The sequence below is a fragment of the Homarus americanus genome, unplaced genomic scaffold (genome assembly GCF_018991925.1).
Source record: "Homarus americanus isolate GMGI-L3 unplaced genomic scaffold, GMGI_Hamer_2.0 scaffold13041, whole genome shotgun sequence".
Classification (NCBI taxonomy): domain Eukaryota; kingdom Metazoa; phylum Arthropoda; class Malacostraca; order Decapoda; family Nephropidae; genus Homarus; species Homarus americanus.
This window is the reverse complement of record NW_024749663.1, coordinates 426,298-438,850: the sequence shown is the minus strand read 5'-3', so window position 1 is coordinate 438,850 and position 12,553 is coordinate 426,298. Positions and strand designations below refer to the sequence as shown.

Below are 12,553 nucleotides of genomic sequence, written 5' to 3'. Positions count from 1 at the left end.
AAAATCGAACATTTATTTTTCAAACAATTATTTCTTGTTGAAAACTCTCTCTAACCTTGTACAATATAAGCAGCAAGCATAGCAGCATCAGCCTGGGAGCAGTACAGCCTTCCATGTAAAAGATCTCGTCGAAGTTGAAGAAAGAGCTGATAACGAGTGATCTCCTCTTGAAGTCTAAGAGGATCCGCAGGATAGAACTTGACACGGAAACAAAACAGGATTGGTGATAGATCTGTATAAAGATAACCATAAATTAAAAAAAAAAGAAAGATAAAAGACATTTTCTCCAGCATTATAACTACAACTTCCACAAACAAAATTTATACAGGTTGAAACTCTATTGTCCGGCACCCTTGAGACCTGACCGATACTGGACCACAGAAATTGCCCCAAGAACCTCTATACCACTCACATAACTGAGCGCTAATGCCATTGTTACATGTTAAATAACCACGGAATTGGTGGAAAAGTCATTTCCATGTGCTAGTGCGCCTTATGAATAAAGAAATTCAGTATGTACAGTAGAACGTCGAATTAAAGCGATTCAATTTAAGATTATTGATTTAAAGTGACACCCATAATTAAGGACAATGTTTTAATTTAAAGCAAATCTTTCCTATTTTGCACGAGTCAATCTGGCGCATCATATTTAAAATTCGCGCCCAATGTTTCACTGGGCACGCTACACTGTCCTAAGGGCAAAGCTGTACTGTACATGTACTCAAATTAATGTACTAAATGATTATTAAAATTTTTGCCTAGTGCAAACTATAGTATAATTATATTCAAATTAATCACGATCTTATAAGAATTCCAGCACTGTAATTTTCCCCGGTCACTTCTGTGACATTTTATAAGCAAAAAACATAAACTCAAGCTAAAGGACATAAATAAACAAATAAATACTTCACTAGAACTTCCGTGCCAACTGTCAAACATGTCACTGTCACTCCCTTCCCCCCACCCATCCTCCCAGCCAGGGTTTGGTGTTGTAGGCTTAAAGTTTTTATCTTATATAATGTCACAGACTAAAGTTAGGAGAATATAATTTGTATTGCTGGAATCCTTGCAAGACGGCAAATAATTTGAATATAAACGTCATATATTTTGCACGAGATAAAAATTTTTGCTCTTTGCAATAAAATTCTTAAATTAGAACTAAAATTTGTATGTCTAATGCAAGCTATAGCATGTTTATATTTAAATTAATAACTATCTTTTAAGAATTCCAGCAATGTTAATTATATTCTTCCATATCAGTTCAGTGACATTTTATAAGAGAAAAGCTTTAAGTCACTCTTAAGGACAGATAAATAAATAAACACTAGACCTTGGCATCAACTGTCAAACATATCACCCCCAGATTCACAACATGCCAGACAGCAAAAGTTTCCCGAGCAGAGAGTTTCAACCTGTACTGCATTAATAAGTTATAAATGCAAAATAGAAAAAGATAATACTGTACCTGTAATATAATAGTATACCCAGTAAATGGCTACCGTCAGATCTTCTAAATAAAAATTTTGTAACCTTATGCAAACCAAAATCCTGAAGGGTCAGTAAATTCCTTTGTTCCTGAACATTTTTTTTATATAGAACAAATTTATCATTGTTACTTCATTATCGTACTTTAATGGTATATTTGCAACCGTGACTTCTATACAGAATAACATATAGAATATGACTTACTCTTTATTTGTCTTAGGATGTTCTTGTTAGGATCTAACCAGTGCTGAAATAAACCCAATTCCATTAGGAACACAAATGATCTTTCCAGTATTAATAATTAATACAGTATACTTCAATCTTATATTACTATTAAATTCATGGATTAATTCAGAAAATTTAAAAAAAAGTGTATTGTATCACATAATTATTACAGTAATAACATTATAGATATTGGAAAAATTTCTGAACCAAATGTTTTATATGTTTATGTTTTGTGTTTACCTAGCTATTTTTCAATCTTGTTTCATCTGCACAAGCGAGTTTTCTGTAATACTGTACCTTTATTTTTTCATTTTTAAGCCCTTAAACATCTGAGAAGTAAAGTTTGTTTTTTCATAGTCTATGAGCGCCTAAATTACACATCTCATCTCGCATAGACAAACACTCTCCCATTACATTTGGACTGCGGGCACGAGCAAAAAATATTTACAACTAGCGAAAAAGTGTATAAACGTTTATTCACAGCGTGTTCTAATTGTGTAGGACAGATGAATTTGCTACCATAATGATCCTGAATAAAATCTCTGGAAGACTGTCTCAATAAACTTTTTTATTTTTACTTTTATCCTCTTCACCACCGATTGGCTTATTAACCGTTTGGGCAATCAGGTCACGTCTCTGTTATGCACAGTTGGCAGGTACTGGGCATGCACTGGCTCCTGAACTTATCTGAATCTGCTCCAGTGCTGGTCGAGTATGGCCTTCAAACAGCTCACACTCAGTACCGTCACAACACTCTCTGGCAGATTGTTCCACGAGTTCACAACTCTCAATCCGAAAAAGTTACCTCTCACAGTTTTCTGGACTCGCGACTTCTTCAACCTTGAGCTGTGACTCCCTGTGGGACGAGCGTCCACCAGCTCCAGGTAAGGACACTTAACTGAGTACTGTAGTGCCCTTTGAGATGTTTATACACCTCAATTAGGTCCCCCCTAGTCCATCTGTAGTATAATCTAGGCAATTGGAGGTACTCTAATGTCTCTGGGTAGCTGAGGTGCCAAAGTGCCGGCACCAGTCTGGTGGCACTCCTTTGGAAATTTTCAATCAACTGACAGTCCCTAGCATATCTTGGGGAATAGACAGGGTGACAGTACTCCAGCCGGGGAAGCACCTCACTCCTGAAGATTGGTACGAGGGATGGACTGTCGAGATATCTGAACGACCTTCTTATGAGACCTAATAGTTTAGTTGCTTGGTTCACCTTCTTCTCACAATGGCCCAAGAATTTCAATTCATTGTCAACATACACACCCGAGTCCTTTTTGCATTACGTCTCAATTAATGCAATTTCTTCATCCCATTGGGACATATATGATACATCTCCTTACCTTTGATACGTCCCAGGTGCAGCCTCTTACACTTCATGACAATGAATCTTAGCAGCCATTTCTTCGACCATTCTTGAAGCTCACAGAGATCTTTCTGCAGCTCATCACAGTCTGCTTGGTTCTTAATTTTCCTAAATAACTTGGCATCGTCTGCAAACATTTGTATGGAGGAGTGTACAACTTCTGGCATGTCATTTATGAAGCAAACAAATAACAGCGGGCCCAATACACTGCCCTGTGGCACCCAGCTTGTCACGGGTAGACATGATGATTTCGTGCCATTAATCACCACACACTGCTTGCTATCATTGAGAAAGTCTCCAATCCAAGCCAGGACAATTCCCTGAATCCCATACCCTTTCAAATTAATTTTTAGCCTCTCATGGGGTATGCTGTTGAAAGCCTTGGCAAAATCTAGGTACATATGTATTGTCGATATTTCCACCCTGTTCCAGAATTCAAACATCCAGTACTTGAGAAACTGTGTTAAGCAGGAGCATCCCGGCATAAAACCAAGTTGGTAATCCTTTACAAGGTTGTTTCATAGTAGATGTTCCATCATGGCATCTCTAATAATACTCTCAAGTACTTTAAATACTATGCTGGTCAGGTTCACTGGTCTCTAATTACTCGTGGAGTGTCGATTGCCCTTCTTGAAAATAGGACTCACATAAGCCATTTACCAAGCACTGGGGACCTTTTGCTCATCCAGGCATTTACAGAACAGGATCTTCAGGGCTCAGCAAGCTCGTTGCACAACTCTCTTAGCACTCTGGGATGCACCATGTCAGGGCCAGGACTCTTATGAACCTTTAGCTTTGACAATTTATTTATTATTATATCTTCTGAGAACACAATGTGGGTCAGCGCTGTGTCGAATCGTTTGTCCTCAAATGCAGGAAGATTGTTCGCATCCTCTCATGTGAACACCAAGGAAAAGAAACCTCAACGCTTCGGCTTTATCCTAGTCAGAATCTGCGTAACTACCATCTTCAATCCTCACATCTGATACTCCTACTCGCATTTTAAATTTCGACTTTAGGCTTGACTTGACCTCGCTTGCAATCAGCCTCTGGAACTCCTTTTCAGCCCTTCTACACTCTGACTTTGCTTGGTTTCTGGTTCTGGCATACATCTTCCTGTCCTGCTCATCGTTTGACCTAACCTACGTCTTGAATTTCTGGGTGTTCTTAACTTTGTTGACCGCCACATGGTTCTTGTGTAGCAGTCTCCTTGTATTGCTGGAGGCTGGATGGCCAGAGTGCTAACACGTTTTTTACGGAAACACGACACGACCCGCACGACTTCACTAGCTTAAACAAAATATTTTGACATGATATGATGACGAGACCTCAAATTAGTTATAGGTAACTGCACCAGTTTCTTACCAAAATAATCCTGAAAAGTTTATGTAAAAGTTTGGTTAAATAAATATATTTATAGAGAACCTATAAGATATGGGCTGTCAAATGAAGGAGTTTTTAAGGCATGAGGTTGCAAACAAATATATTTACAGCTAGCAATAAAGTGTACAGTACTGTACAGTACTCTAAATGATGTGACTAATCAGGCTACCTTAATAAAAGATAAAATTTGATTTTGAAAGCTGTTAAGTGACAACATTTGCTCCACTCTTACAGTGCCCCTTAAAAAGTATTGTACAATGAGAGAGAAGAAAATGCATTAACATACAGTATAACATAACGCAATACTTACTCTCTGTTTATTTTGGTCAACATAACGGAGGGCGAAGTAATCAGTTTCTATAAGGTTGAGCCTGCTAAATACGTAGTCAAGAAGAACCTTCCCTTTGTGATAACTCTGAAAAAAACAAACACTGAACAAACAAATCATTGTCATTAGTTTTTATTTTATGTTTTACATAGCACGGTTCATGGATTAGCACCTTATCAATGAGCAGGGACGGATCCAGGAATGTCAAAAGGGGCGTTCCAAGAAGTTGTGGGTGGGGGGAACATGGCGTGCACAGCGAGTCCACCCAGCTGGTGGGGCGCTGTATACCCCTCCCCCATTTTTTTTTAATCTGACCCATATATTATGGTCATTTTGAGGCCATGTGCACTTGATATTAGGGGATATTCTAATGTCAATAGTAGTTACTTTTTACCACTCAAAAATGACTGAGTATGATACTGCATTAAAGAAAAAAAATAAGAATTTCTGATGAAGGGGGGGAGGGGGTGTCCAGGACCTCCCATGATGAGGTGGATTAACCCACTAACTGCCATCTTGCACATGGCATTATCATACCATATACAGGGTATTTTTTTTTCTAGCGCTATTGTATAACAATGGATGTTAGCCTGATTTATTAAATACATATTGTCTTCTAATTTATTATATAGGGATTTAAAAAAAGATAGAATTGGCAGATTTTTCCATCTTGTTGCTTAACTAATGAAGTACAACTTCCTGTAATGTTTATCTTCATATTCAGAGAAGTACAGTATGTCTAAGGTGGTCAACTCTGGCACTTTTACAATATGACCAATGAGTTCAATTTTCTATAACACACTTAGGATAGGAGAGGCCAATTTTATTCATTTTTCATTCCTCAGTTGGAAATCTACCGTTTTTCTTTATGAATAAGGAAAACAATTACTTAGTACTGTACAATACACTGTATTGTACAGTACTGTAATTATAAATATGTTTACAGTATATGTATGCTTTTTATTTAAAGGCAAAAAATGAAGATGAATACACAATAGGAAAGGTACTTTCATTAAAGCTGGAGGGAAATTAAAAAAAAAAGTAACTTCACAAGATTATAAAACTTTTACTCTCAGTGCGTAGGCAGGATTATGAGTTAAACTGTGGTCTCACACCTCCATGAACTTAAAATGGCTGTATACAGTAATATGATATGTAAGGTTTCATTGTATTCCTGGAGCCAGTGGGTTTAGTCTTGGGGATATATTTATCAATCAAATATTTCACTTTATTAGCTATGATATTCAGTGAAGTGGTTGCATTCTTGATTTTGTGTGTCAGGCCAGTGAATTCCTCTCAACTCAAAAAGCATTACTCAATCAAATGTACATTAATTGCGATACCAGTTGGACATTAGAGGTCACAGTCTTCAAGTTAAAGAAGCTATCAGCACATAAAAACTAACTTCTTGCCTTAAGAATTGTGAACTCTTGGAATAAACTGCCAGAGAGTGCTGTGGTAACATCATGCGTGAGCTCATTTAAATTCCAGATATGATCAACAATGGAACTTTTCAGGAACGTATATTCAGGAAACTGTACCTGTCCAACACATGCCAAAAATATGTACCAGGTAACAGAGAAATGACCGACCATCTGGTAAGCTGATGTACCTGGTAAGTGGCAAAGGGGATGATTAACTACAGTAAATCACCATAAGTCATTCGAATCTGCAAATGTTAACCAGTTCACTGTAACCCATCCATAACCAAATATTTAACACTCCTTTTCAAACCTTTAGAACTCTATAAATTCTAACTTTTTTTATAATATCACGATGTTCCGCTACCACATTTACTTCTGAAGAAGTTAAACCAGCAAAATACAGTACAGTTCTGCACTAGGGGTCCGACTAATTACCCAAATGTAGCTGCAATGAAGTCAAATAATGGTCCTACATGAATAAATCGGACTGCCAATCACTTCTCGACTAGTATTTGGTGTCAGAAAGTCACAAAAAATTGGAAAACTTACTTTAATCTGAGTTAATAGATCGCGTGCATGTACCAAGGGAGCGAGTAATTGCCCAAATGTAGCCAAATGTAGCCGCAATGAAGTCAAATGATGGTTGTACAAGCGTAAATCGGGCTGTAAATCACTTCTCGATTATTATTTGGTGTCATAGTCACAAAAATTGGTAAACTTAATATAATCTGAGTTGTGTTAGGTTAGGTTAGGTACATGCACTTGATCTATTAACTCAGATTAAATTAAGTTTACCAATTTTTTGTGACTTATGACACCAAATAATAATCGAGAAGTGATTCACAGCCCGATTTATTCATGTAGGACCATTATTTGACTTCATTGCGGCTACATTTGGGTAATTAGTCAGACCGCTGCACTAGTACTGTACAGTACTCCTTATGGCGTACAGTGTGTTCAAGTACTGACAAATGCAATATCTACTTTACTTTTATATACAGCGATAGTCTTTAGTGGTCACCCCATTCATCAAAAACAAATAATTTATGTGGTGTGGAATTATGAAACATCCTTCAATACCTCCACAAGCCATTGCACGTCAAACTTCACTGGCTAATTTTCAACAAAAATAATTATACTATATACAGAAAACATAAAAATCCCTCACAGGTCAGTAATTAAGCAATGAGAAACACCCAATACAAATGTTTCCAGGCACTGGGCCACAACTCAGACCACCAGTTATAACACGGCATCCTTTTAACTTCACTCACTATCCATTTAACATACCTGAAATTCACATTCTAAAACCTCGTTATCATCTAGAAGACGTATTGTACACTTAGAGTCTATACCATGGTCTTTTCTGTTGCCTAACTTAAGCATATTTAAAGAGACACTCGCTCACGTCATCACACCTGACAGTCAACTCTTCCCTCTATCAGCAGACGACTTAACTTAGGCCACTCGTTCATTAATACCTTTAAACCATTTATATCCAATGTGTATTTAGTATATGAAAAATAATAATATCCAAAAAATATATAATTCATTCAAATCTTTACGTAAAATGGTAAAACATATAGTAAAATAATTTCCAGTTTGCTAAAAGGCCACAGCTAAATAACATATAATACTAAGGTATTTATTTGTAAAAGTTATGATAATCTACACCATTATAACGATCTAATTACCTCTGTTTTTAACCTATATATCAAAATATCATTAGATGGTTTAACTGGACAATTGGGAAGGTTTTTATTAATGGTTAAACAAAAGAGGAGGGAGCCATCAGGTGTGACCATCAGCCGGAGACGTGGAGTAAACTACACAATGAATAAGGTTCTAAAAGTAGCCTGGTAAGCCTTAATATAATACAAACCTCCGTAAACCAGTAAAGTCTTATGTGGTTTATATATATTAAGGTTGGGGAGAAGGTGGTGACTTCATGTTTTTCTTAAAGGATCTTCACTGATATACTAATATTATAGGATAAAATGCTGCTAATTGCTGAACCTGTAATGGGTCTAGTAAAGGGTAAATGGGGACTCACAAAAAAAACGGTAAATGTTTTTAATTACCCCCACTCCACTAGGACAACTAAATTATGTTTTCTGGTGGTTTTAGGCGAGTTTCAAACGATTATGACCTTCATCTCTATCGGTCGATACTCATCAAAAACCATCGTTAAAACATAATTTAGTTGTCTGAATTTAGCTTATCTAACAATGTTGTGGGACTCATGGGGAATTTTTTTTTTGGGGGGTGGCGAAACAGTTTGCCGTCAAAACCTAACCTAAGCGTTATCTCGGTAAACCTTTGTTTCCGACGAAAATGTCATCGAAGAAAAGTGTTTAAAATTGTATAAACTATAAGATATGTAAATAAAAAAAAAAAGTTAGGCAATTAAAAGCCCCCACCCCCCAGTTAAGTTTATATAGGTTAGGTTGGTTAGATAAGATCAAAAGCACCCAAAACACGTCAAAAACCGTTGAAAAAAAATATGGATGAGCGAAGCAATAATTTAAAATTTTTCAGTATAAAGGATTCCATTCCTGTCAACACCACCAGCTACTGAAGTAATCTTTGTATCTCCTAACTTGTACCATATATGATAACAAACCTAATGTGGATTATAATCTAGAATCACTTATTCATGGAAGGATAACTTTAGGAAAAAATAATATCGAAGAAATTGGATTTGGTTATGTTTAGTTTGGTGAGGTGAGGTTAGGTTAAGTTAGGTTAGGTTTCAACAATGATTTGGAAGTTGAAATTGTTATGAGAATAGATTTTTTTGTCTTTAGGCATGTTTTATTTAAATCTGACCATCATTTCATGTGTAAATGAGTGAATTGTTAAAAAAAAATATATACAGTATATATTTTTTTCTACAAAATTCGTTCATTTGTCCCCAAAAGAGGCCAGATTTTAATAAAACACATCGACACAAAAAAAACTATTCACATAACAATAAGGAGCCACAGCAATTAAATGAATATTTATCCCCCCCCCCCCATTTGAAGGTTAGGTCAGGTCATTTGCGAGGGAAACGTCATAGAAGAAAAGTGTCTTAGAATTATCTAAACTACCGATTCCAATACCGTTAAATGCCTAAGATTCCCCGGGTGACCGAAACCAAAACTTTTCTTAATTTTTTAAACATTTAGCACTTGCCATGCATAGAAATAACTTTTGAAAATACTGTATTTTTTTTTCTGTGTGTATTTCATTGTTTCTTATGAATTTAACCTTCATTTGCATCAGAATTGGGTAGTTATCAAGATATGACCCCCCCCCCTACACACAATTACCAACAATATTGGTTGCATAAAGTGGGCATGGCTTTGAGGTACTGTGGTAAAAACATGCAAAAAAACTGATACGAAACCTACCCAAAAACACCTGATGTAACCTCCTCCACCCCTAATGTGTAAAAACCTTACCTTAATTTATGGATGCATGAGGATAAAGTGATAGCACTTGAATAAAGAAGTAATGCAATTTGGTGTTGTGATTTATTTTATGTTCTTGGAACATCTACTGAGCAAAATATTGGCGGTATGTTATTTCCTGTTGCTCGTATGAAGCACCCAATCTTCACAGAGACACCATCTTGCAACTATGTACTGTACAGTACTGTAATTCGAATTTCATAGTTTTTGTATGCTCACAAGTCTTCCGCTGAATGACTCATAAGTATCAAGGGTAAATATTTACAAGTTGCCATGCAACTTGGGGTAATAGTGTAGATGACAGGCTTGTCAGAAGAAACCTTTTTCCTACCTCTAAAATATGCTCACATTATGTTACTACAGTACTGTACTGTATTCACATACTGTACCTGTATTTTGAAATTCTGTTTGACATTCCTGATAAATTGATGACCACTTCAGAATTTCATAAAGATTTTCCATTGTAATATGCAGTCATGCACATGTCACTTATGGTTATCATTATATTTTAGGTTTGCCACAAAAGTTGGCATTGGAGGTGGTGTAATTTATGTGACTGTGGATCAAGGAATATGGGGTGACAGTCACCGGGCTGCTGCCACATATGACAGACTTTATGACATCATGCCTGGAACAAAGAGTGTATCAGAAAAGGTATGTCTTTTAGTGCTTAGGTGTACAAAAAATTATGCTAATTTTTTACTTAATAGTTGTACCACTAAACTGAACCATAATTTCCAGCAGGAATATTAATGTAGAAATGCATCTTGGCTTCAAGGGGGAGGGATATAGCAGGAGTGGCCTAGCTCAGAAAACCAGGAAATTCACAAATCCAGCAGTTTCTTTTGTCTCATGAGTGTCAGATTTGAGGTTACATTCTGTTTTGTATATTAAATCAAAACTTAAATGGTACAGTAATTTAGTTATTTTGGCACATTCTTGAACATTTTACCAGGATACTTATTATTCCTCTTTTTTTTATTTTCAGTACTTACAATTACCGAAGAAAGATGATGTTAATATTAATTTCCGAAGTTATTGGAATACTGGGATCTTTTATACTTTTGACTTCATTGCTAATCTACCATCAAAAATTGTCAGGCTTAAAGATGTCATTATAGATTTTGCAACCTCACCACCTGTTCCTGACAAACAAAATGAACAACAACTTAAGGCCGAGGAAACAAATATGGAAGAAAGCCAACTGCCACCTAGTACACCTGTAGATGATGTGACAGCCACACCTCCACAAGACTCGGTGGATTCTCCACCACCATTAGTCCCTCACCAAGCAGATGAAAAATCAGACTGATATTGTCATCTTTCCAAAATGATAATAATGTTTTATTAAGGGTTACAGTATAATAATTTACATCTCCTTGACTTTCTAACTCTGTATATAGCCATCATTAAATAAATTAATATCCAAGTTTTTATTTCAATATACCTTTGACAGGAAGAGGCTGCCAAATAAGCATTATCAAGATTTATAAATACAATTATCTTAATTTTCAGAATATAAAGAAAAAATTAAATGACTATTTATGGAGTGGGGAGAGTATTATCTCCCAAATATTCCTCACCATACCCAAAACTGTCCTCAAAAGGACCCTTTGACCCCCTGATCAGATAGACCTGGAGTCCTTGTTGTTTAAGTGCTGCCATTGACATTAATATAAGTGACCATGTTTGACCTTTTGCTTGATGGTCTTGACCCTATTCTGTATACTGTACAGTGACTGAGCATATTCTTCATGGGTCATTTTGTTTTGGATAAAGAAAACAATAATATATACATAAGATACAGATTGATATAATCTCTTTATGAGGTTCATATAATAAATCATAAAAAATACCTGTACATATCTTTTACACCAGTGTTTACAATATACATAAACTGTACTGTATAAGTACTGTAGTTGAAGAATGTAGAAAATGACAGGAGTAAGTATTATCATCATGAGTACAGTACAGGTATAAGCAAAACTGCATTTTCAATGCAATAAGTCTTACTTATTCTACAATTATATTTCTGAAACTATATTAAAATAAATATATATAAAATACATGGACCTGTAGATATTTTGTACAATTATTTAGTTACTCATAAATGATATTGGGTTCATAAGACATTCTGCATTAATAAAGATAAAAATACATCAACATTATTATTAATGGAACAACTATACTGTAATAGGTAATCATACCATGGAGCACAAAGGAAAAAACCCGAGACATTCCCACCTGAAGGTAAAACAGTTTTGTCGTTAACAGAAGTGACATGATCGAGAGAAGGCTTAAGTTATGGAGTAAATTTTCAAGTTAATAATTTATTTGCTTTTGAGATAGATCAGGTGCAGTAAAGATATGTAAAGCCACTGATTTTCCAAGCAAAAATTGCCGGACTGTTTCTGGAAAAAACATTTTGCATTAAACTGCCATTTTGGCAAAACAATTGTTTTTCTACACCATGTTGTAATGAATGAATACTGTAAAAGCCATGCCATTAATTTCTATGTGGTTTATTAGCAGAATTCACATTTTATATGCATGGAATTCTCTTAGTTATTTGTTTATAGTCAACAAGATAAATCTAATGTAATGCTGTTACCTCACTAACATGGAATTATTAATGCAGTCCTACAGTACCAGTCTATGCAATTGGCTAATCTTAGATACTGTAGCTTATGTCTACTTAATATCCTTTAAGTATTTTCCTCTCAAGTTAACTACTGTAATCATGAATGTAGTGAACTAATCATGCTCATCACATGATCATTTACGGTGTCTATCCTCATGAGCACTGCAGGGTTTAGGATTAGAACATAGCACTCCATGGTCCTCATACATGTTATCTGAAAATTATTTTCCCTTTTCATTTGTC

The 12,553-nt window shown here is 35.7% G+C and overlaps 2 protein-coding genes across 6 annotated transcripts in view; one reads left to right on the top strand and one right to left on the bottom strand.

Moving 5' to 3' along the window:
• Positions 1-7,803, bottom strand: part of LOC121853716 (FERM domain-containing protein 5-like) — a 44,013-nt gene extending 36,210 nt beyond the window's left edge. For 2 of the 5 annotated variants that reach the window (XM_042348056.1, XM_042348058.1), the window contains exons 1-4: positions 7,505-7,800; positions 4,773-4,877; positions 1,690-1,732; positions 56-232 (exon numbers count right to left, since the gene is read on the bottom strand). In XM_042348056.1, the coding sequence (XP_042203990.1) occupies positions 56-232; positions 1,690-1,732; positions 4,773-4,877; positions 7,505-7,600 (421 nt within the window). In that variant the 5' untranslated portion in view covers positions 7,601-7,800. Of the gene's footprint in view, positions 1-55; positions 233-1,689; positions 1,733-4,772; positions 4,878-7,504 lie in introns of all 5 variants that reach the window. The other 3 variants (XM_042348061.1, XM_042348057.1, XM_042348060.1) reach the window with 3 other exon arrangements.
• Positions 7,804-7,927: 124 nt separating this feature from the next.
• Positions 7,928-11,098, top strand: LOC121853717. Its single transcript, XM_042348062.1, has 3 exons — positions 7,928-8,073; positions 10,182-10,323; positions 10,658-11,098. The coding sequence occupies exons 1-3, from the start codon at positions 7,979-7,981 to the stop codon at positions 10,979-10,981; spliced, it is 561 nt and encodes a 186-aa protein (XP_042203996.1). The 5' UTR covers positions 7,928-7,978; the 3' UTR covers positions 10,982-11,098.
• The last annotated feature ends 1,455 nt before the right edge of the window (positions 11,099-12,553 follow it).